The 25,740-nt window shown below is 34.0% G+C and overlaps 2 protein-coding genes across 2 annotated transcripts; one reads left to right on the forward strand and one right to left on the reverse strand.

Annotated features, from left to right (window-relative positions):
- The first annotated feature begins 12,121 nt into the window (after nt 1–12,121).
- LOC136026426 (NAD-dependent protein deacetylase sirtuin-1-like) lies at nt 12,122–14,043 on the forward strand. The gene has a single exon (XM_065703007.1). It carries the CDS (start codon nt 12,405–12,407, stop codon nt 13,836–13,838), a length of 1,434 nt encoding a protein of 477 aa, XP_065559079.1. The 5' UTR covers nt 12,122–12,404; the 3' UTR covers nt 13,839–14,043.
- Nucleotides 14,044–15,313: 1,270 nt separating this feature from the next.
- On the reverse strand, nt 15,314–16,495 carry LOC136025761 (uncharacterized). The gene has a single exon (XM_065701748.1). It carries the CDS (start codon nt 16,493–16,495, stop codon nt 15,314–15,316), a length of 1,182 nt encoding a protein of 393 aa, XP_065557820.1.
- Nucleotides 16,496–25,740: the final 9,245 nt, after the last annotated feature.

Raw genomic sequence — 25,740 nt, forward strand, 5'->3', positions numbered from 1 at the left:
TTTTTTAGTTTTTTTTTATTTTTTATTTAGTTTTTTACCTTTTTTAGTTTTTTTAGTTTTTTAAGTTTTTTAGCTTTTTTACTTTTTTTTATTAGTTTTTAGTTTTTTTTTTTGTAGTTTTTGCCTTTTTTTAGTTTTTTCAGTTTTTTTTTTAGTTTTTTATTGGTTTTTACCTTTATTTTAGCTTATTTTTCAGTTTTTTCCTTTTTTTTAGTTTTTAGTTTTTTTCGTTTTTTACCTTTTTTTTAGTTTTTTTAGTTTTTTTAGTTTTTTAGCTTTTTATTTTTTTTATTAGTTTTTAGTTTTTTTGTAGTTTTTGCCTTTTTTTAGTTTTTTTTAGTTTTTTAGCTTTTTTATTAGTTTTTAGTTTTTTTTGTAGTTTTTGCCTTTTTTTAGTTTTTTTAGTTTTTTAGCTTTTTTATTTTTTTTATTAGTTTTTAGTTTTTTTGTAGTTTTTGCCTTTTTTAGTTTTTTCAGTTTTGACGTCACCTGATCCAGTTTTTTCAGGTGACGTCACCTGATCCATCCACAGACAGACAGACAACTTATTTTTATATAGATAGATATATATATATATATATATATATATATATATATATATATATATATATATATATATATATATATTCACAGGTGGGACATAGGGACACAACTACAATGGCGCGTAACTATTATGGCGCGTAACGACTTACGCGCGCGGGGGGGCTTGGGGGGGGGCGCGAAGCGCCCCCACCAACTAGGTGTTGGGGTGGCGCGAAGCGCCACCCCAACAGCTAGTATATATATATAATATATATATATATATATATATATATATATATATATATATATATATATATATATATATATATATATATATATATATAATATATATATATATATGTATAATATATATATATATATATATAACATGCAATATATATATATATATATATATATATATATATATATATATATATATATATATATATATATATATATATATATTGTATATATATATATATATATATATATATATATATATATATATATATATATATATATATATATATATATATATATATATATATATATATATATATATTATTTACCTACGTAAAACATGCAAATATACAACATCCTTTGCTGTCCCATTGTCTGTCCATATAAATAGATTGTCAGATTTACCAACTCTTGAACATGCAACATAATAATTGTCCATGGGAGAACAATCCGTATTCAGATCTATACTGCATTTTTCTAACGATTGCCCTTGAGCTTTGTTGATGGTGATTGCTAATCGAACATTCCCTGTGTCCCCGTCGTCATTTATATATCCCCCTGTGCCCCCGGCGTCCCCGTTGTAGTTGTGTCCCTTTGTCCTGGTCGTCATTTATATTCCATGTGTCCCGGTCGTCATTTGTGTCCCGGTATCCCAGTCTGTAATCTCTCTTTGAGTATCCTGGTCGTCATTTATATTCCCTCTGTCCCGGTGTACCGGTCGTCATTTGTGTCCCGGTGTCCCGGTCTGTAATTTCTCTTTGAGTGTCCCGGTCGTCATTTATATTCCCTGTATCCCGGTCGTCATTTGTGTCCCGGTGTCCCGGTCTGTAGTGTCATCCTATAATGACGTCATATACGCAGCCTTATATACTTATAATGACGTCAAATGCAAACCCACAAACAAACAAACATGCATATATATAACTTATTTATATATATATATATATATATATATATATATATATATATATATAGATACAGTTTCTTCTTTGTTTTTTTTCTTTTTTTTAGTTTCTTCTGTTTTTTGATTCGTATTCTTCAATTTGTCAATGTTCATTCTAACATTGACACTTCGAAAAATCTTTACGTGCCAAGCATGCTAAAGCTCCAGCAATTTATATTAAACCTCAAATTTTGGGGTATCTGTTTTAAGGTTTTCGAATTACTTTAATTTATTGTCAAAATATATTGAAATATTTGTGCAATTCCCAGTTTTTTTTTAGTTTTTAGCTTTTTTTAGTTTTTTATCTTTTTTATTTTTTTGCGTTTTCTTCTTTTTAGGTTTTTTCTTTTTTTAATTTTTTATATTTTTTTTTTAGTTTTTCCTTTTAAGTTTTTTTTTAGTTTTTTACCATTTTTCTTTTTTCGAATTACCTTAATCTATTGTCAAAATATTTCGAAATATTTATGCAATTTCCAGTTTTTACATTCTAGTTTGTTTTCTTTTATATATATCTTCTATATATATAAAAATAAGTTGTCTGTCTGTAACACTTTGTCAGTTACGCCAGATTATATCTTCTACTAGCTGTTGGGGTGGCGCTTCGCGCCACCCCAACACCTAGTTGGTGGGGCGCTTCGCAACCCCCCAAGCCCCCCCGCGCGCGTGAGTCGTTACGCGCCATATTAGTTACGCGCCATTGTAGTTGTGTCCCTGTGTCCCACCTGTGAATATAGATAGATTTATATATGTGTTTCAAACTACGTAAAAATTGCGAATTTCCCACTACTGGGAGCTTTCCGTTTCCAATTGCCAGCAATTGATCTGAAAATGTTTGACCAGAGTCATCGTTACAGAGACAGGCAACTTATTTTTATATATATAGAAGATATATATATATATATATATATATATATATATATATATATATATATATATATATATATATATATATATATATATATATATATATATATATATATATATACATATATATATATATACTAGCTGTTGGGGTGGCGCTTCGCGCCACCCCAACACCTAGTTGGTGGGGGCGCTTCGCGCCCCCCCAAGCCCCCCCGCGCGCATAAGTCGTTACGCGCCATAATAGTTACGCGCCATTGTAGTTGTGTCCCTATGTCCCACCTGTGAATATATATATATATATATATATATATATATATATATATATATATATATATATATATATATATATATATATATATATATATATATATATATATATATATATATATATATATATATATATATATATATATATATATATATATATATATATATATATATGGTTTTAACTACGTAAAACTTGCGAATATACAACATTCTTTGCTGTCCCATTGTCTTTGCATATAAATAGATTGTCAGGTTTACCGACTATTGAACATGCAACATATAATGGTCCATGGGAAAACAATCTGTATTCAGATCTATACCTCATGATTCTAATGATTGCCCTTGAGCTTTGTTGATGGTGATTGCTAATCGACCATTCCCTGTCCCGGTGTCCCGGTCGTCATTTACATCCCCCTGTTTCCCCCGGTGTCCCCGTTGTAGTTGTGTCCCTGTGTCCCGGTCGTCATTTATATTCCCTGTGTCCCGGTCGTCATTTGTATCCCGGTGTCCCGGTCTGTATATACATTCGTTTTTTAGTTTTGTTTTTCTCCTTTATTTTTTTCTTTTTTTTTCTTTTTTAGCTTATTTAGATTTTTAGATTTTTTAGTTTTTTTATTAGTTTTTAGTTTTTTTTCTTTTTAGTTTTTTTGTCCCGGTCGTCATTTATATCCCCCTGTTTCCCCCGGTGTCCCCGTTGTAGTTGTGTCCCTGTGTCCCGGTCATCATTTATATTCCCTGTGTCCCGGTCGTCATTTGTATCCCGGTGTACCGGTCTGTATATACATTCGTTTTTTAGTTTTGTTTTTCTCCTTTATTTTTTTCCTTTTTTTTCTTTTTTAGTTTATTTAGATTTTTAGATTTTTTAGTTTTTTTATTAGTTTTTAGTTTTTTTTTCTTTTTAGTTTTTTTGTAGTTTTTAACTTCTTTTTAGTTTTGTTAATTTTTTTTTTTACTTATGTCCTGGTCGTCATTTATACTCCCTGTGTCCCGGTGCTTTGTTGATTGCTAATCGAACATTCCTTTTGTCCTGGTCGCTTTCTCTTTGAGTGTCGTCATTTATTTTTTGATTTTTTAGTTCTTTTAGTTTTTACCTTTTTTAGTTTTTTTTAGTTTTTTAGATGAAAATTTTTTTTAGTTTTTTCCTTTTTTTCTTTTTAGTTATTTATTGGTTTTTACCTTTATGTTAGCTTATTTTTCAGTTTTTTCCTTTTTTTTTAGTTTTTTTTTATTTTTTATTTTTTTTAGTTTTTTACCTTTTTTTAGTTTTTTAGTTTTTTTAGTTTTTTTAGTTTTTTTTAGTTTTTTAGCTTTTTTAATTTTTTTATTAGTTTTTAGTTTTTTTGTAGTTTTTGCCTTTTTTTAGTTTTTTCATTTTTTTTAGTTTTTTATTGGTTTTTACCTTTATTTTAGCTAATTTTTCAGTTTTTTCCTTTTTTTAGTTTTTTTTAGTTTTTTTAGTTTTTTAGCTTTTTTTAGTTTTTTTAGTTTTTTAGCTTTTTTATTTTTTTTGTTAGTTTTTAGTTTTTTTTGTAGTTTTTGCCTTTTTTTAGTTTTTTTAGTTTTTTAGCTTTTTTATTAGTTTTTAGTTTTTTTTGTAGTTTTTGCCTTTTTTTAGTTTTTTTAGTTTTTTAGCTTTTTTATTTTTTTTATTAGTTTTTAGTTTTTTTTGTAGTTTTTGCCTTTTTTTAGTTTTTTCAGTTTTGACGTCACCTGATCCAGTTTTTTCAGGTGACGTCACCTGATCCACGATCCACAGATCTTTAGCTTATTTTTCAGTTTTTTCCTTTTTTTTAGTTTTTTTTTTTATTTTTTATTTTTTTTAGTTTTTTACCTTTTTTTAGTTTTTTTAGTTTTTTTAGTTTTTTAGCTTTTTTACTTTTTTTATTAGTTTTTAGTTTTTTTTGTAGTTTTTGCCTTTTTTTTAGTTTTTTCAGTTTTTTTTTAGTTTTTTATTGGTTTTTACCTTTATTTTAGCTTATTTTTCAGTTTTTTCCTTTTTTTTAGTTTTCTTTAGTTTTTAGTTTTTTTCGTTTTTTACCTTTTTTTTAGTTTTTTAGTTTTTTAGCTTTTTTATTTTTTTTATTAGTTTTTAGTTTTTTTTGTAGTTTTTGCCTTTTTTAGTTTTTTTAGTTTTTTAGCTTTTTTATTAGTTTTTAGTTTTTTTTGTAGTTTTTGCCTTTTTTTAGTTTTTTTAGTTTTTTAGCTTTTTTATTTTTTTTATTAGTTTTTAGTTTTTTTGTAGTTTTTGCCTTTTTTAGTTTTTTCAGTTTTGACGTCACCTGATCCAGTTTTTTCAGGTGACGTCACCTGATCCATCCACAGACAGACAGACAGACAACTTATTTTTATATATATAGATGTCCTGGTCGTCATTTATACTCCCTGTGTCCCGGTGCTTTGTTGATTGCTAATCGAACATTCCTTTTGTCCTGGTCGCTTTCTCTTTGAGTGTCGTCATTTATTTTTTTCTTTTTTAGTTCTTTTAGTTTTTACCTTTTTTAGTTTTTTTTAGTTTTTTAGATGAACATTTTTTTTAGTTTTTTCCTTTTTTTCTTTTTAGTTTTTTATTGGTTTTTACCTTTATGTTAGCTTATTTTTCAGTTTTTTCCTTTTTTTTAGTTTTTTTTTATTTTTTATTTTTTTTAGTTTTTTACCTTTTTTTAGTTTTTTTAGTTTTTTTAGTTTTTTTAGTTTTTTAGCTTTTTTACTTTTTTTATTAGTTTTTAGTTTTTTTGTAGTTTTTGCCTTTTTTTAGTTTTTTCAGTTTTTTTTAGTTTTTTATTGGTTTTTACCTTTATTTTAGCTTATTTTTCAGTTTTTCCTTTTTTTTAGTTTTTTTTAGTTTTCAGTTTTTTTAGTTTTTTACCTTTTTTTAGTTTTTTTAGTTTTTTTAGTTTTTTAGCTTTTTTATTTTTTTTATTAGTTTTTAGTTTTTTTTGTAGTTTTTGCCTTTTTTTAGTTTTTTTTAGTTTTTTTCTCTTTGAGTGTCGTCATTTATTTTTTTCTTTTTTAGTTCTTTTAGTTTTTACCTTTTTTAGTTTTTTTTAGTTTTTTAGATGAAAATTTTTTTTAGTTTTTTCCTTTTTTTCTTTTTAGTTTTTTATTGGTTTTTACCTTTATGTTAGCTTATTTTTCAGTTTTTTCCTTTTTTTTTTAGTTTTTTTTTATTTCTTATTTTTTTTAGTTTTTTACCTTTTTTTAGTTTTTTTAGTTTTTTTAGTTTTTTTAGTTTTTTAGCTTTTTTACTTTTTTTATTAGTTTTTAGTTTTTTTGTAGTTTTTGCCTTTTTTTAGTTTTTTCAGTTTTTTTTTAGTTTTTTATTGGTTTTTACCTTTATTTTAGCTTATTTTTCAGTTTTTTCCTTTTTTTTTAGTTTTTTTAGTTTTTAGTTTTTTTAGTTTTTTACCTTTTTTTAGTTTTTTTAGTTTTTTTAGTTTTTTAGCTTTTTTATTTTTTTTATTAGTTTTTGGTTTTTTTTGTAGTTTTTGCCTTTTTTTAGTTTTTTTAGTTTTTTAGCTTTTTTATTAGTTTTTAGTTTTTTTTGTAGTTTTTGCCTTTTTTTAGTTTTTTTAGTTTTTTAGCTTTTTTATTTTTTTTATTAGTTTTTAGTTTTTTTTTGTAGTTTTTGCCTTTTTTAGTTTTTTCAGTTTTGACGTCACCTGATCCAGTTTTTTCAGGTGACGTCACCTGATCCACGATCCACAGATCTTTAGCTTATTTTTCACTTTTTCCTTTTTTTAGTTTTTTCTTATTTTTTATTTTTTTTAGTTTTTTACCTTTTTTTAGTTTTTTTATTTTTTTTAGTTTTTTAGCTTTTTTACTTTTTTTATTAGTTTTTAGTTTTTTTGTAGTTTTTGCCTTTTTTTAGTTTTTTCAGTTTTTTTTTAGTTTTTTATTGGTTTTTACCTTTATTTTAGCTTATTTTTCAGTTTTTTCCCTTTTTTTTAGTTTTTAGTTTTTTTTCGTTTTTTACCTTTTTTTTAGTTTTTTTAGTTTTTTAGTTTTTTAGCTTTTTTATTTTTTTTATTAGTTTTTAGTTTTTTTCGTAGTTTTTGCCTTTTTTTAGTTTTTTTAGTTTTTTAGCTTTTTTATTAGTTTTTAGTTTTTTTTGCAGTTTTTGCCTTTTTTTAGTTTTTTTAGTTTTTTAGCTTTTTTATTTTTTTTATTAGTTTTTAGTTCTTTTTGTAGTTTTTGCCTTTTTTAGTTTTTTCAGTTTTGACGTCACCTGATCCAGTTTTTTCAGGTGACGTCACCTGATCCATCCACAGACAGACAGACAGACAACTTATTTTTATATATATAGAAGATATATATATATATATATATATATATATATATATATATATATATATATATATATATATATATATATATATATATATATATATATATTCTTATATATATATATATATTATATATATATATATATATATATATATATATATATATATATATATATATATACATATATATATATATATATATATATATATATATATATATATATATATATATATCTTATATATATATATATATATATATTCTATATATTATATATTCTTTTTAGTTTTTTTTGTAGTTTTTACCTTTTTTAGTTTTTTTCTTCTTTTGCATTAATGCTAAAGCCAAGGTTCAAACCTGGAGCATCTCGGACCTAGAACCTGAAACATAACGCTTTACCAACTCAGCTACTTCGGCTTGAATACATTCGTTTTGAGCAGCTTCCTCGTGTGTTGCTATTGTAGGTTCTTCAGTCATTTTACAATTAGAAATTTCTCTTTCAACGGTCTTCTTACAATTAAAAATTTGTCTTTGAACGATATTCTTAAATACCTGTGTCCTGGTCGTCATTTATATTCCCTGTGTCCCGGTCGTCATTTGTGTCCCGGTATCCCAGTCTTTAATTTCTCTTTGAGTGTCCCGGTCGTTATTTATATTCCCTCTGTCCCGGTCTGTAATTTCTCTTTGAGTGTTTTTTCTTTTTAGCATTTTTTAGTTTTTTTACATTTTTTCTTTTTTCAGTTTTCTTTTTCTTCTTTATTTTTCAGCGTGTCCTGGTCGTCATTTATATTCCCTGTGTCCCGGTCGTCATGTTTTTTACATTTTTTTCTTTTTTCAGTTTTCTTTTTCTTCTTTATTTTTCAGCTTCACTATGAAATACATATCGCCGAACCTTTGTTTTTTTTTTAACTAAAATCTGGTAGGCATTGATGACCTTATCCAAGTCAATATCCCAAACCCAATCATCATCGCTATCATTTTCAGTTTTGATATGTTTTGACTCTCGCTGTCCAGGTGGATCTTCATCTAACTGCGCGGTTTTGCGTTCTTTAGCCTCAAGCCTGTTTCCTTGCTGTTCTTTTGATTCCTCGGCACGCTTTCTTTTCTGACTTTCTCTATCAGCAGCTAGTTTTTTGGCATAGACTCTTTGAGCATCTTCATCGGCTTTTGCCATTGTAAGTTCATCAGTCATTTTAAACTTAAACATTAATAGATTTTTACGTGAACATATATGTCTTAAATATCTTTAATGACGTCACCGTCATAGCAAAAATGACGACAACTAACTTCATGACGCCAGTCGACACAAAAACATGACGTCACCTGATCCACAGACAGACAACTTATTTTTATATATATAGATAGATAGATACGTCAGTCGACAAACATGACGTCAGTCGACACACAAACATGACGTCAGTCGACAGACAGACAAACAACTTATTTATATATATATAGATAGATATATATAAAAGAAAACAAACTGGAATGTAAAAACAGGAAATTGCATAAATATTTCGACAATAGATTAAAGTAATTCGAAAAAAGAAAAATGGTAAAAAACTAAAAAAAAAAACTAAAAAGAAAAAACTAAAGAAAAAATTAAAAATTAAAAAAATTAAAAAAAGAAAAAACCTAAAAAGAAAAAACGTAAAAAAATAAAAAACTAAAAAGAAAAAAAAACTAAAAAAGCTAAAAAAACTAAAAAAAAAGAAAGAACTAAAAAAAACTGGGAATTGCATAAATATTTCAATATATTTTGACAATAGATTAAAGTAATTCGAAAACCTTAGAACAGATACCCCAAATTTTGAGGTTTAATATAAATTGTTGGAGCTTTAGCATGCTTGGCACGTAAAGATTTTTCCAAGTGTCAATGTTAGAATGAACATTGACAAATTGAAGAAAACAAATCAATAAAAAGAAGAAACTAAAAAAAAGAAAAAACTAAAAAAGAAAAAGAAAACTAAAGAAGAAACTGTATCTATATATATAAAAATAAGTTGTATATATGCATGTTTGTTTGTTTGTGGGTTTGCATTTGACGTCATTATAAGTATATAAGGCTTTGTATATGACGTCATTATAAGATGATACTATAGACCGGGACATCGGGACACAAATGACGACCGGGACACCCCAAAGAGAAATTACAGACCGGGACACCGGGACAGAGGGAATATAAATGACGACCGGGACACTCAAAGAGAGATTACAGACTGGGATACCGGGACACAAATGACGACCGGGACACAGGGAATATAAATGACGACAAGGACACAGGGACACAACTACAACGGGGACGCCGGGGGCGCAAGGGGATATATAAATGACGACGGGGCACAGGGAATGTTCGATTAGCAATCACCATCAACAAAGCTCAAGGGCAATCAATCGTTAGAAAAATGCGGTATAGATCTGAATACGGATTGTTTTCCCATGGACAATTATTATGTTGCATGTTCAAGAGTTGGTAAACCTGACAATCTATTTATATGGACAGACAATGGGACAGCAAAGAATGTTGTATATCTGCATATTTTACGTAGTTAAAAATATACATATATACATATATATATATATATATATATATATATATATATATATATATATATATATATATATATATATATATATATGTATATATATATATATATATATATATATATATATATATATATATATATATATATATATATATATATATATATATTCACAGGTGGGACACAGGGACACAACTACAATGGCGCGTAACTAATATGGCGCGTAACGACTTACGCGCACAGGGGGGCTTGGGGGGGGAGAAGCGCCCCCCACCAACTAGGTGTTGGGGTGGTGGCGCTTCGCGCCATTATTCATTAGAATAATCACCATCAACAAAGCTCAATTAGCAATCACCATCAACAAAGCTCAAGGGCAATCAATCGTTAGAAAAATGCGGTATAGATCTGAATACGGATTGTTTTCCCATGGACAATTATTATGTTGCATGTTCAAGAGTTGGTAAACCTGACAATCTATTTATATGGACAGACAATGGGACAGCAAAGAATGTTGTATATCTGCATATTTTACGTAGTTAAAAATATACATATATATATATATATATATATATATATATATATATATATATATATATATATATATATATATATTCAGAGGTGGGTCACAGGGACACAACTACAATGGCGCGTAACTAATATGGCGCGTAACGACTTACGCGCACAGGGGGGCTTGGGGGGGAGAAGCGCCCCCCACCAACTAGGTGTTGGGGTGGTGGCGCTTCGCGCCATTATTCATTAGAATAATGAGGTATAGATCTGGATACGGATTGTTCTCCCCATGGACAATTATATGTTGCATGTTCAAGAGTCGGTAAACCTGACAATCTATTTATATGCCCAGACAATGGGACAGCGAAGAATGTTGTATATTCGCAAGTTTTGCGTAGTTAAAAACATATACATATCTATCTATATTCACAGGTGGTACACAGAGACACAACTACAATGGCGCTTAACTAATATGGCGCGAAAAAGCTAAAAAAAGAAAAAACCTAAAAAGAAAAAACTTTAAAAAAAAGCAAAAAATAAAAAAGGTAGAAAACTAAAAAGAAAAAAAGCTAAAAAAATAAAAAAGCTACAAAACTAAAAAAAAGAAAAACTAAAAATGAAAAACTAAAAAAGAAAACTAAAAAAGTTGTAAAAGGTGTAAAAAGTTGTTTGTAGGTATGTTTGTTTGTTTGTGGGTTTGCATATAACGGCATTATAAGTAGATAAGGCTTTGTATATGACGTCATTATAAGATGACACTACAGACCGGGACACCGGAACACAAATGACGACCGGGACACAGGGAATATACAACTACAACGGGGATGCCAGGGGGCACAAGGGAATATATAAATGACGACGGGGACACATCTATCTTTATTCACAGGTGGGACACAAGGACACAACTACAATGGCACGTAACTAATATTGCGCGTAACGACTTACGCGCACGGGGGGCTTGGGGGGCGCGAAGCGCCCCCACCAACTAGGTGTTGGGGTGGCGCGAAGCGCCATCCCAACAGCTAGTAAAAGATATAATCTGGCGTAACAGACATAACAGACAGACAACTTATTTTTATATCTATATAGATTTGTTGTAAATAATGGAAAATCTAAGTGTCTTATTACCAACCTATGACCAATTAGTGGAAAAAGTATATTTAGTGCAAGAATTTTTATTTAAATGGGTACTGGCAGCAACCACAATGGGGTTGGCACTTCGTCTTAGTGACGGAGCATTTCAGTTACTAAAGGGAGAATGTATAGATTGTATAGAAAAGGGATATAGTGAAATTTTAGTTTTAGGTCCAAGTAAAAGGAATTTGATTGAAGGGCTCTGCGAGTACTGCGACATGGACCCGAAGATTTTTCCAAAAAAATGTGCATTTGGCTAGGCGCAGGGACAACTAGAGTATCCATTACAACTAGAGTATCCGTTAACACTAAGCAGGATCGTTGTAGATCATTAAGACTAACAAACGAAGAAAGGAGAGATACAGCTAAACACCATTCGAAGTGTAACTGTTGTTGCAATTTTAGCAGGATAGAACCAAAAAGCACTAAAGTAGGTCACCTGAAATTAGATAGAATAGTCGACGAAATGATTATGGAGCAGGTATGGAAAAGAACATTTGGAGGGGAGTCATCAATCAAAAATATGTATCAAAGTGAAATGGGCGAATCAGAAACCAAAGATAGTGTGGATTTGGATAGGTTGGTTGATGATACCATATATAATATATTAAAGTTTGTGTATTGTTCAAAATAATGTTTTAATATATCCAATAATATTTAATGCATCGAATAATCTTTACCTTGTGGCTACAAGATTCACGCCAGGCAGTTGACCGTTGGGCTAGTACAGTCTTAAGGCGCAGCGAACCGAGTGACCTAAGAGCGTTACAATATTGTAATAAGTATAACTAAATGAATATAAGCAATTATCGATTAAATGTTAAAAACCATTCCTTTCCAAAAATCTAATTAATAAATCTTTATCGAGTTTTAGCCGATCCGACGCACGTCATTAAACCACAGAAAAGTACCTGGCTGGAAAATGTGGAAAAGTACCTGGCTGCACGAACAAATGTCAGAAGGCAAAAGTCCCTTAGACTTACTTAGAGGTTTACTAAGAATTTAAAATTAGATTTAAAAATTTAATTAATAAATCTTTATCGAGTTTTAGCCGATTCGACGCACGTCATTAAAACTCAGAAAAGTACCTGGCTGGAAAAATGTGGAAAAGTACCTGTCTGCACGAAAAAATGTCAGAAGACAAAATTCCCTTAGACTTACTTAGAGGTTTAATACCAGATATTGAGGAAAAGATGCCTGTTGAGGGTTTCGATGAAGCAACTCTGTGGAGGATGCTGATTTCGCTAATGAATGAACCTGAGAGACGAACTCGTTTGCAGCACATTTCAACTATGACAAACGTTCTGAATTTGATTCGAAATGCAAATAAGATTCTGGTCCTTACTGGAGCTGGTGTTTCTGTTTCTTGTGGTATACCAGATTTTCGAAGTCGTGACGGAGTGTATGCTCGTCTTTCAAAAGATTTTCCTGACTTGCCAGATCCAACTGCGATGTTCGACATATCCTATTTTCGAAAAGATCCCCGGCCTTTTTTCAAATTTGCCGGTGAATTATGGCCTGGCGAATTTAAGCCTTCGCTCTGTCATAGATTCATACGTCAACTTGAAAAGAAAAATAAGCTTTTACGGAATTACACGCAGAACATAGATACGATGGAACAGGTCGCAGAGATTCAGCGCGTTGTGCAATGTCATGGTTCTTTTTCTACGGCCACCTGCATGCGATGTCAAAATACTGTGAAGTCTTCTGAGATTGAAGAAGACGTTAAGAAACGGCTAATTCCAATTTGTCGGAAGTGTCATCCAGTAATCGATGATTCTACGCGGGAGGCAGTAATGGCGATGTTCGGATCACTAGAAGTGAATATTCAACCTCCACCTGTTTTAAAGCCAGATATAGTGTTCTTTGGAGAAGGACTTCCAGACACGTTTCATCAGTCCATGGAAGACGACAAGCAAGCGTCGGATCTTCTTATTGTGATTGGTTCATCGTTGAAAGTTCAACCCGTTGCTTTCATACCAACGGCTGTTCCACCATCTGTGCCTCAAATTCTCATCAATCGAGAGCCTTTGCGGCACATGACATTTGACGTTGAGCTTCTTGGAGATTGTGACGTGATCGTTAATACACTATGTCACATGCTTGGCGAAGACTGGGAAGAACTATGCCAGGAAGAACCTCTTACTGAAATAACACAGTTACCAAAAGATTCCAGGGAGAAGCAAGCAAAAGAGCTAACTGTCACTGAAACATCAACCACAGAACTGTCTCTCAAGTCTATTGCAGAGGTTCCACTTAAATCAGAAGGCAGCTCGTCGCGGAAGACGGAGGTTATTACTGAAGAAATAAATGAAGTGGGGTTTGAAGAAGAAGATGAAGATACATACATAAATGTTGCAGATTTGCTGCCAAATGGTAGGTACTTGTATGAAAGTCCTGGGAGATATGTTTTCCCCGGAGCAGAATATTACAAAAGCCCTTATTCTGAGCGGGACATAAAAGTGGAAAGCATTGGTTCCTCTGCAGCTACCACAGGCGACGAAAAAGGACCAGAAATCGAACAAAAATCATGAGTTTATGCTTTCTCTGTTTACACTTGAAGCTATTACTCCCTTTATTCGATTTTTTTTATATTTATTATTTTGAGAGTTTCCTTATATAATTTTAACATACCTAAGAAATAAATAAGCTATGGAAGCATAAGCATTTTATGGGGTTAATTTATTATCAAACAAAACCAACAGCAATTCTCATTCTTAGATTATAAAAGAAATATAACAATGACATCAAGGCGTTTCCTAGACGGAGAGGCTCCAAATAGTAATCCCCCTCCACCTACGGGGAAATTTAAAAACGCACTTGTCTTTATATTAAAAAATATAAATATAGGGGAGATGTGGGTACCCTGGGACATTTTCAAGTGTATGTCCAATATCTGGAGAACGCTTTGGCCAAATCGCCTGATTCTGCTACTCACTTCAGTGGAATTGCTTGGGCTTTCTCCCAGATTTTTTGTAGATTATTTTCTTAATCTATCTTTTTGGTACCAATGATTTTCCGAACCCTCCTCTTCTGTCCCAGAGTACCCTGACCCCAAGGTACTCTGGGACACGGTTAAGGGTACTCTGGGACACAGTGCACTTTTTGATCAAATTTCATTTATTACAAACCTATAGTCAACTTCAATGAAAATAAAAACATAATAAAAAAACTTGTAACATTATTCATTCAACGGGGAACTGCGAAAGGTCAATATCAAAAGTCAGGGCTTTCACAGCCCGTTCTGTGCCTCCACTAAGATTCGGTCTTGGTAGGCGTAACTCGATCTCATCTGTCGTGACAAAGGCTTCGTCCTTTGGCTGTGGAAATACGAATTTCCACGTAGGGACTTTCCGTTTTAGGAAGTTCACACTGTACCCTTCCAGTTCAATCTCCAAGACTTCACCAGCATAATACTTTGAACTTTTCTTACTGACGTACCTAACCAGTACAAAATCGCCAGGCTTTATCTCCGTTGGTTCTTTCACAGTCTCTTCCATGTCACTCAGGTGCAAGGAATCATCAGTGTCAGCACAGAGCTCAACAGAAGCAGCATCACTACTGTCGCTAAAATCTAAAGCCACCTTTGCTTGATCTCTTTTTTTATCTTGCTTTCTTTTCGTTATCTTCTGTTTTTTATTTTCCTTTGCTTCTTCCTTCTTTTTTCTCTTCAGGTCTCTCTGCCTCTCTGTTTCAAAAATGGCATCCTTAACGGGGGTTGCAGTCAAAATCTTGGACTGGCCAGGCTTCCTTCCTCCTTTTTTTTCTGAATATCAATTTGACGTTTAGGAAGGGGAAGTATTTGATCGAGCAGAACACAGACTGAACCACCAGCACCCACTGACTCCCTGTCTGACAGCCCACTGTCCGCTTGCGTTGATGAGCTGCCCCTGCGCCGACATTGATCTGCACTTCATCTGTCGGATCGCAGGAATTGCTGACGGGAGTCAGGGATGGAAGAAAGTCTGATTCTTCCCAGACATTGGGATTAAACGGATGGATTCCTGGTTTAGAAAAACAAACTCATTATGTTGGTTGGGTTGAATGCTTTAGGGAAAGCAACCCCAAGAAGTTCAGAGATTTCGTATTCCGTGACTGGTCTTCCAGGATGGTTTCTTAGCCAGTTTTCAATAGCTTGGTAGAAATATGTTTTAAGCGGTGAATAGACGGTCACATCAAGGGTCTGCAGCCTGTTTGACGTGTGTGGAGGAAATGTCAGTATTTGCAACCCCATCTCTTTCGCAGCAGAAATGAAGCTGTAGCTCATGTGACTATCATGGTTGTCCATGAGAAGAAGGACTGGTTGCTTAGGAGAGCACCTTACGCACCTTTTAAAGTGCTCAAAGTAGCCAAGGAATAACTCGGTCGTCATCCATGCATTTCCGGGCTTTCCACTGGCGACAGCTTTTGTCCCTGGTGGTGCCCCATCTAAGAGTCTTTCAACAAAGCGGGTCCTTCCAAAGATAAGGTAAGGGGGAATGAAGCTTCCCATCGCATTGATAGTTCCAACCATTGTAACTAGTTTTCCTCTTTCCTGTGATGTAGTTGCTCCTAGCTGCTTTACACCTTTAGGGCTAAGTACCTTCCTGCATTTCTGTTGAACATTCGATAAGCCCGTCTCATCCATGTTGTAGATGCGGTCAGCTGGAAAATGAAACTTCGACTGTAGCTCTTCAAGATGTTTATAGAATGTGTCAACTGCGGCACGGTTGAAACCAAGGTTGCGATGAAGACTGGTGCTTTCCGGTCTCCTCAAGGAAATTCTTGTATGTCTCTCCATGAAACCTTTATACCAGTCTTCTCCTGCTGCTTCATTGCCATCCCATGATTTAGGGTATTTCAGGGTGTTCGCCTTGGCAAATTCCCAAGCTAATTTCTTTGTCCGTTTTTTCGTAAGTCCGTAGTTCATTCGTGATGAAAGTAGAAAATAAGATTCGAGTGAATCTTCCATTTCAGAAGAGAATACTTTTTTCACATCATAGCGTGGTGTGAAGCGAAATGCAGCTTTTTCTTCGTCTGCCGACGCGGAATATGCCTTACAGTACCGAGAAAGTGTCGATTTCTGAACAGCATGCAGTGTTGCTGCAGTTCTGATTGGCATTCCATCTTTTAAGTGAGCCATTACAGCAGTCTTCATGTTTTCTTCGTCCCAGGCATAAAGAGAGGGATCAGACTTCCTCTTCCTCGGCATTCTGCAAAAAATGATACTTTTAGGAACGAAAAGCAAAGAACCGTTTTTATTGTTGCCATGGCTAACACAGTTTGAAAGATTATCTGGTGTATATCAGGCAGTTCCGTCTCACAGCTTGACCTTAACATTACATTATCAGTTGTTGAAATGAGGGTACCCTGGAACACAATGGACAAAAAGTGTCCCAGGGTACCCAGGAACACGTGTCCCAGAGTACCCAAACATTTAGCTTTCAACACAAAGTTCATCTTTTGCCCCTAGATGGTAGTTCAGGTCAACCACTGAACAACATTTTGTAGCATAAAGAAAACTACTTCAGACAAAAAAACATTCAATACCCTCCGACGAACTGTTCAAAAGATTTCTTGTAAAAACCAGGTCCTTTTTCTTACTCAAACACCCATAAAAAAACTCTTACCTAAAATCTCTGATGAAAATGTTTCTCGATTTCTTCAGGAAAACACATGCATACTTACTGATAGATGGCACGTCGTTCGTCATTCAGGCGGGATTTTTGCACAATTTTTTTTTTCACAAAGGTACCATGTCCCGTCTGACCCTTGTCTCATCTTCCCCACATCTCCCCTATATATATATATATATATATATATATATATATATATATATATATATATATATATATATATATTTATTTATATATATATATATATACTAGCTGTTGGTGGGGGCGCTTCGCGCCCACCCCCCAACCCCCCCCCCCCCCGCGCGTAAGTCGTTAAGCGCCATATTAGTTACGCGCCATTGTAGGTGTGTCCCTTTGTCCCACCTGTGAATTTAAATAGATATATATATATATATATATATATATATATATATATATATATATATATATATATATATATATATATATATATATATATAAATAAGTTGTTTGTGGGTTATGTCTGTCTGTCGAGTGAAGTCATGTCATCATGACGTCATGTTGTCATAAAGTTAGTTGTTGTCATGTTTGTTATGACGATGACATTGTAGGCTCTTCAGTCATTTTACAATTAAACATTTTTCCGTCCACGATCTTCTTACAATTAAGAATTTGTCTAAGAACGATTTTCTCAAATACTTTTAATGACCTCATCGTCATTACGAACATGACGACAACTAACTTCATTACGACATGACGACATGATGACATGACGTAACTCGAAAGTTGTGTATCTGTTGCCCTTGTAGGTTCTTGTTGGTCTGATTCAGACCAAGCTCCGCTCTGAACAATACATTCATTTGCGAGATGCAGTTATAAATGACGGTAATGACGGTAATATCACAAACGTTGGAAGATTAACAATTTTACCTTCGTCATATGCTGGCAGTCCCCGTCATATGCATGAATATGCTCAAGATGCTATTGCGTATGTTCGTCTCTATGGTCGTCCAGATTTATTTATTTACATTTACATGTAATCAATCTTAGGACGAGATACTGCAGCTTTTACTTCAAGGACAATCGGCGGTTCATAGACATGACATTACGGCCCGTGTCTTCCGGCAAAAGTTGAAATCACTGATAAACTACATAGTAAAACTTGAAGTGTTTGGGTCAGTGCGATGCTGGATGTACTCAGTGGGATGGCAAAAACGAGGTTTGCCACACGCACATGTACTAATCTGGCTACATAAAAAAATTACTTCGAACGAAATTGATGACGTGATTTCCGCTGAAATACCTGATGAAAATGTCGATAAGGGGTTACATGATATTATTGTAAAAAATATGATACATGGACCTTGCGGTGCACTGAACGAAAATTCACCATGCATGGCCAAAGGAAGGTGCACAAAGCAATATCCTCGACATTTAGTATCCAACACAATTACTGGCAATGATGGTTACCCACAATATAGAAGAAGATCTACTGAAGATGGCGGTAAAACAGAAATAATAAAGAAGCGTAACGGTACCACCATCGAAGTAGATAACCAGTGGGTTGTTCCATATTCCCCATTATTATCAAAAACATTTAATGCACACATAAACGTTGAATACTGTAACTCCGTAAAGGCAATCAAATACATATGTAAATACGTCAACAAAGGCAGTGACATGGCAGTTTTTAGCTTGCAGCCCGAAATCAAAGATATCGACGAAATCGTACAATATCAAGCTGGAAGATACATAAGCAGTAATGAAGCTGTTTGGCGAATTCTTTCATTTCCGATACATGAACGTAGTCCAGCTGTTGTTCACTTAGCGGTACATTTACAGAATGGTCAACGTGTTTATTTCTCGGAAACCAACGTGCAACAAAGAGCCCTGAATCCACCGGATACAAAGTTAACCGCTTTCTTTTCGCTTTGCAAAAATGATTCTTTTGCAAAAAAACTGCTGTATACTGGAGTGCCTTCGTATTACACGTGGAATACTAAAAATAAAGTATTTGAACGTCGAAAACAGGGTAAGTCAGTCGACGGCAAACCTACCATCTTCAAAGATACCACGATAGGAAGACTACACCGTTCACCCCAATCAACATGAATGCTTCTTTCTACGCCTGCTTTTGGTGAATGTGCCCGGTCCGACATCCTTTGAGTATTTGAGGACTGTAAATGGTACTATACATGACACTTACCGTAGTGCATGCCAAGCTCTGAATTTATTGGAGAATGACCAACACTGGGATAACTGCATCAATCACGCGTGCGAAACGTCAACCCCAGGTCAAATTCGTGCATTGTTTGGCATCATTTTAACAACTTGCTCTCCATCAGCTCCTACAGAGTTATGGGAAAAATATAAGTAAAAAATGTCCGAAGATATACTCCATCGAAAACAGTTAGAGACGTCAGATATGACTTTTGATTTTACATCAGAAATTTATAACTACACTTTATTTATTATAGAAGATTTGTGCATACGTATGGTTCTATTGTCGTATGTACAAAATAACATTTCCAAGTTAACGTCGGAACAAAAAGACATTTATGATACGATAATGCATTGTGTCGATAACAACGTTGGAGAAATTTTCTTTTTGGATGCGCCAGGAGGTACTGGTAAAACGTTTGTGATAAAACTGATTCTGGCATCAATTCGATCAAAAAATGATATAGCGTTGGCAATTGCGTCGTCCGGAATAGCCGCAACATTGCTGCCTGGTGGAAGAACTGCTCATTCCGCTTTGAAATTGCCTCTGAACTTGCATTCAACAGAAACTCCCATGTGCAATATTTCCAAATCATCTGGGATGGGTAAAGTATTGCAGTAAAGCAAACTTATTATTTGGGATGAGTGCACAATGGCACACAAAAAATCGCTCGAGGCTCTGGGTCAATGCTTGAAAGATTTGCGAGGGAAGTCGAAACCCTTTGGCAGCACATTAATATTGCTTGCGGGAGATTTCAGGCAAACATTACCTATAATACCTAGATCAACTCCTGCAGACGAAATGAATGCTTGCCTGAAAAATTCTAATTTATGGGCACACGTAAAAACATTAAAATTAACTACAAATATGCGTGTCCGATTGCAAAACGATGACTCTGGTCAAACATTTTCAGATCAATTGCTGGCAATTGGAAACGGAAAGCTCCCAGTAGACTCAATTTCAGGACGTATACAACTACCTGCTGATTTCTGTAATTTAGTGACGTCCAAAAATGAATTGATTGAAAAAGTATTTCCGAATATTCTAAAAAATTATAAAAATAATAAATGGCTAAGTGAAAGAGCGATTCTCGCACCCAAAAATATAGACGTCCACGAAATCAACAATATTGTTTTGACCAAGATTCGAGACCAGGCAGTCCTTTACAAGTCAGTCGACACAGTTTTGGAACCAAATGAAGCGGTTAATTATCCATCTGAATTTTTAAATTCCGTGGATCTTTCAGGGTTTCCACCACGCGTGCTACAACTAAAAATAGGCGTACCAATAATACTTTTAAGAAATATCAACCCACCAAAGCTTTGCAATGGCACGCGACTTGCCGTAAAAAAAAAACAATGGAAAACCTAATAGAGGCCACAATCTTGACAGGGCCTTTTGAGGATGAGGCTGTTCTTATTCCTCGCATTCCCATGATTCCAACGGATCTGCCTTTTCAATTTAAAAGATTGCAATTCCCAATTCGATTAGCATTTGCAATCACCATTAACAAAGCTCAAGGTCAATCATTAGAAAAATGTGGTATAGATCTCAATACTGATTGTTTTTCCCATGGACAATTGTACGTTGCACGTTCGAGGGTCGGTAAACCTGACAATTTATTTATATGCTGCGACAATTGGACAGCGAAGAATGTTGTATATTCGCAAGTTTTACGCAGTTAATTTGTATTGTATCTATCTATATAAAAACGAGTTGTGTGTATGCATGTTTGTTTGTTTGTAAAAAGAGCGTTTGCATATGACGTCATTATTAGTACATACGGCTTTGTACATGGACAGACAATGGGAAAGCCAAGAATGTTGTATATTCGCAATTTTTACGTAGTTTGAAACACATATATAAATCTATCTATATTCACAGGTGGGACACAGGGACACAACTACAATGGCGCGTAACTAATATGGCACGTAACGACTTACGCGCGCGGGGGGGCTTGGGGGGCGCGAAGCGACCCACCAACTAGGTGCTGGGGTGGCGCGAAGCGCCACCGCAACAGCTAGTATATATATATATATATATATATATATATATATATATATATATATATATATAAAACATATATATATATATATATATATATATATGTTTTTATTTACGTAAAACTTGCGAATATACAACATTCTTTGCTGTCCCATTGTCTGTGCATATAAATAGATTGTCAGGTTTACCGACTCTTGACCATGCAACATATAATGGTCCATGGAAAAACAATCCGTATTCAGATCTATACCTCATGATTCTAATGATTGCCCTTGAGCTTTGTTGATGCTGATTGATAATCGACCATTCCCTGTGTCGCCGTCGTCATTTATATATCCCCCTGTACCCCCCGGCGTCCCCGTTGTAGTTGTGTCCCTGTGTCCCGGTCGTCGTTTATATTTCCTGTGTCCCGGTCGTCATTTGTGTCCCAGTGTCCCAGTCTGTGATTTCTCTTTGAGTGTCCCGGGCGTCATTTATATTCATTATGTCCCGGTCGTCATTTGTGTCCCGGTGTCCCGGTCTGAATATACATTCGTTTTTGAATTGGTCTTTTTTTAGTTTTTAGTTTTTTACCTTTTTTTAGTTTTTTTAGTTATACCTCATGATTCTAATGATTGCCCTTGAGCTTTGTTGATGGTGATTGCTAATCGAACATTCCCTGTGTCCCCGTCGTCATTTATATATCCCCCTGTGCCCCCCGGCGTCCCCGTTGTAGTTGTTTCCCTGTGTCCCGGTCGTCATTTATATTCCCTGTGTCCCGGTCGTCATTTGTATCCCGGTGTCCCGGTCTGTATATACATTCGTTTTTGAAATGGTATATGATGAAATAAATTTTTGTATTTTTCCCCTTTTTTTCTTTTTAGTTTTTTTTTATTTTTTTTATTTTTTCTTTTTATTTTTTTTTACTTTTATTTTTTTAGTTTTGTTTTTCTCCTTTATTTTTCATTTTTTTCCTTTTTCTATTTTTTTTCGTTTTTAGTTTTTTTAGTTTTTTTATTAGTTTTTAGCTTTTTTTTCTTTTTAGTTTTTACCTTTTTTTAGTTTTTTTTACTTATGTCCTAGTCGTCATTTATACTCCCTGTGTCCCGGTCGTCATTTGTGTGACGGTGCTTTGTTGATGGTGATTGCTAATCGAACATTCCTTGTGTCCCGGTCACTTTCTCTTTGAGTATCCCGGTCGTCATTTATATTCCCTATGTTCCGGTGTCCCGGTCGTCATTTGTGTCCCGATGTCCCGGTCTGTAATTTCGTCAGTCGAAAACATGAAGTCAGTCGACACACAAACATGACGTCACTTGACAGACACACACACACACAAAGACAACTTATTTTTATATTTAGATATATATATATAAATATATATATATATATACATATATATATATATATATATATATATATATATATATATATAGGATTTGGGATCGATTGTGGTGTTGCAGTTATCTATCCCTCCACTGCCACCACTGTAATGCTCTTAGGTCACTCGGTTCGCTGCGCCTGAGGACTGTAGTTGCCCAACGGTCAACTGCCTGGCGTGAATCTTTTTCGGGGGTCCTTAACGCTTGTTAAGGAGGGCCCGCCGGGTTCGAAACACCCAGTGCTAGCAGCCGCAGGCGTAGATAACTGCAACACCACAGTCGATCCCAAATACCTAGACAAGTATGCGTTGGTCCTGGCCGAGTTCAAACTAAGGAAATCCAAGGTTCTCTTTCAACTACTAGAAAAATTTACTTTTTATACTTCCCCAAAAAACCACATTTTTCCAGCCAGGTCCTTTTCTGTTGTTTAATGACGTGCGTCGAATCGGCTAAAAATTCGATAAAGATTTATTAATTAGATTTTTGGAAAGGAAGATTTTCAAAAAATCTAAAGAGAAGATTTTTCTGACCCCCCCCCCCCCCGCCCTCCCCACCCCCGGACAATACGACTATGACAATACGAACATACGACTATGTTTGCAAAGACAGTTCATCACAGCTAGTAGTCACCACATCACGATTCATTGTGTACACTGTCCAACTATATTTGATATATATATAGTTGGATAGTGCACATAGTCCTTTTCCTTTTTAGGAATTAAATAAAAAAAACTTTCTTTAACTGAAAGTAAGGAGCCACATTAAAACTTTAAAACTTTTAAAGCAAACATTAAAACGCACAGAAATTACACTGTATATGAAAGGGGCTGTTCCCTCCTCGACGCCCCGCTCTTTACGCTATCAAACTTTAACTCTTTCTCTCAACTCAACATTTTATAACAGTAAAAAACTTTAGCGTAAAGAGCGGGGCGTTGAGGAAGGAACAGCCCCTTTCATATACGGAATAATTTCTGTTCGTTCAAAGTTTTAATGTCGCTCCTTACTTTCAGTTAAAAAAACTTGTTTTTTTTATTTAATTTCTGGACGTTTTTGAATCGATGCATGTTTTGATGCCCCACTTCTGAATATCTCGCTCTTTACACTAGTGCTTAAATTTTGTCCCAATTCTTTAAGTATGGCCCCTTGAATCACAAAGGCCGTAAAATAATTGTTTAAATTACTAAAAATATTTTAGCGTAAAGAGCGAGGTATTTAGAAGGAGATGAATTGTTTAATAATTTCTGTCGTTTTAAGTTTTAATTTTGTTCGTTACTTTCAGTTGAAAAAACTTTTTCATATTTATTTTTTCATTGTTTTTGTTTTAAATAATACTAGAAAATCTTGTGTCCCCTTCATGGAAATTTTGCTCCCCCATGAGAAATTCCTCCATGGAAAGATCCTCCCAAATAGACCCCTCCCCTCAACCCCTCCCCCCCTTAACTAAAAAAAACTGAAAATGTCTGTACGCTTCCAAATAACCATTCCTGTATGTAAGCAATGGTCAAAGTTTATAACTTGCGGCCCCTCTCCCGGGGACTCTGAGGGAGCAAGTCGTCCCCAAAGACATAGTTAATTAGGTTTTTCGACTAAGCTGAACAAAATGGCTATCTCGAAATTTTGATCTGTTGATTTCGAGAAAAAATGGGCATGAGAGGGGGTCTAGGTGCCCTCCAATTTTTTTGGTCACTTAAAAAAAGCACTAGAATATCTAATGTCCGTTGGAATGAGCCCTCTTAGAACATTCTAGGACCACTGGTTCGATATGATCACCCCTGGGAAAAACAAAAAAAAAACAAACACGCACCCGCGATCGGTCTTCTGGCACAAAATACAAAATTCCATATTTTTGTCGATAGGAGCTTGAAACTTCTACAGTAGGGTTCTCTGATACGCTGAATGCGATGGTGTGAATTTCGTTAAGATTCGATGACTTTTAAGTGGTGTTAGCCCCCCACCCTATTTTCCAAAATAAGGCAAATTTTTCTGGCTCACAACTTTTGATGTTAAAGACTAAATTCGATTAAACTTATATATGTAAAATCAGCATTAAAATCTGATTCTTTTGATGTATCTATTCTTTTGATTTTTTGTTTGAAACGATGAATTTAAATTAGAGTCTATCTTTTTTTTTAACTGACTCAGTTTTAATTTGTGTTTTCTAAACTTTACGGCCAAAAACTAACATTCAGTTAAAATTTTCGACCTACAGTGGCTTTGTGAAAAAATTTTTAATACTTTAAAATTGGGAATGGACGGTTAATAGAATTCTCGATCCAATTGATTGAAAATGCACAGAATATTTTGTGTTATATGGCATTGAGGCAATCTTTGGAAGAAAAAAACATATTCAATCTTTCTGTCTACATACAAGGCCTGCAAGTTACAAGCTTATTATAGGAAAAAAGGTTGTGGGCCATTTTATGGAGTCCCAGTTCGAAAAAAAAAAATTTCCGCACAATAACTTTTTTCTTCATTGAGGTATTCTTACCCTAGTTTAAATGCTTTATAATTTTCAAGCCTATGAGAGACAAAGTAAAATAGGACATATTTTCTGGCTTTATGATTACATATAGCCTAGTTTTTTTTGCAATGTGGTTCACTTAGCTTTTCAAGCCGGCGAAAGACGGAAAATGTTCAGCATTACGTAATGACAAATTAGTTGTTTTGTTTTTGTGTTTTGTTTTTTGATTGTATTGAGGTCCACTTGGCTTTTTAGACCGACCAGGCAAAAGGCATTGGGCTGATTTTTCGGCGTCACAAATTTGTTTTTCTTTTCGTCTTTGCTGATGATATATATTCCGAGGCCGTTATCTTCTTTGGTCTAGCCTCACTGAAACTACGCTGAGTCTGGTTAATCGAGGGCAAATAGTTCCTCGGCCCATTTATGCGCAAAACAAATCCTCTGCTCTAGTTTTTCTGGCTGGTGGTCTCCTTGGCCAAAAGGCTCGAGTCCTTGCTCGTGGATCTGCTGGGGTTACATAATAGCCGGAGCCATATTTATTGAACTTTTTTACTGTTCTGAACAAAAGAGATAACTAACAAACTGCTTCCGATGCCGTGGGGATTTACAAGGTGCCCGGAGGCAAAACAGTATAGGAGAAGGGCTGTTTGCACTCTAATCACCTTTGGTCCTTATAAAGAGCACTAGGGCTTTCAATTAACAACCAAATGAGACCCTACCGAGTTTCTACGACCACCCCTTCTGTATGATATGACTAGGGATAAATAATATTTACTTTTTACTAAGTCATCTTTATTGTAGTGACCCAGGTACAGA

This window comes from Artemia franciscana, chromosome 4, assembly GCF_032884065.1.
Source record: "Artemia franciscana chromosome 4, ASM3288406v1, whole genome shotgun sequence".
Lineage (NCBI taxonomy): Eukaryota > Metazoa > Arthropoda > Branchiopoda > Anostraca > Artemiidae > Artemia > Artemia franciscana.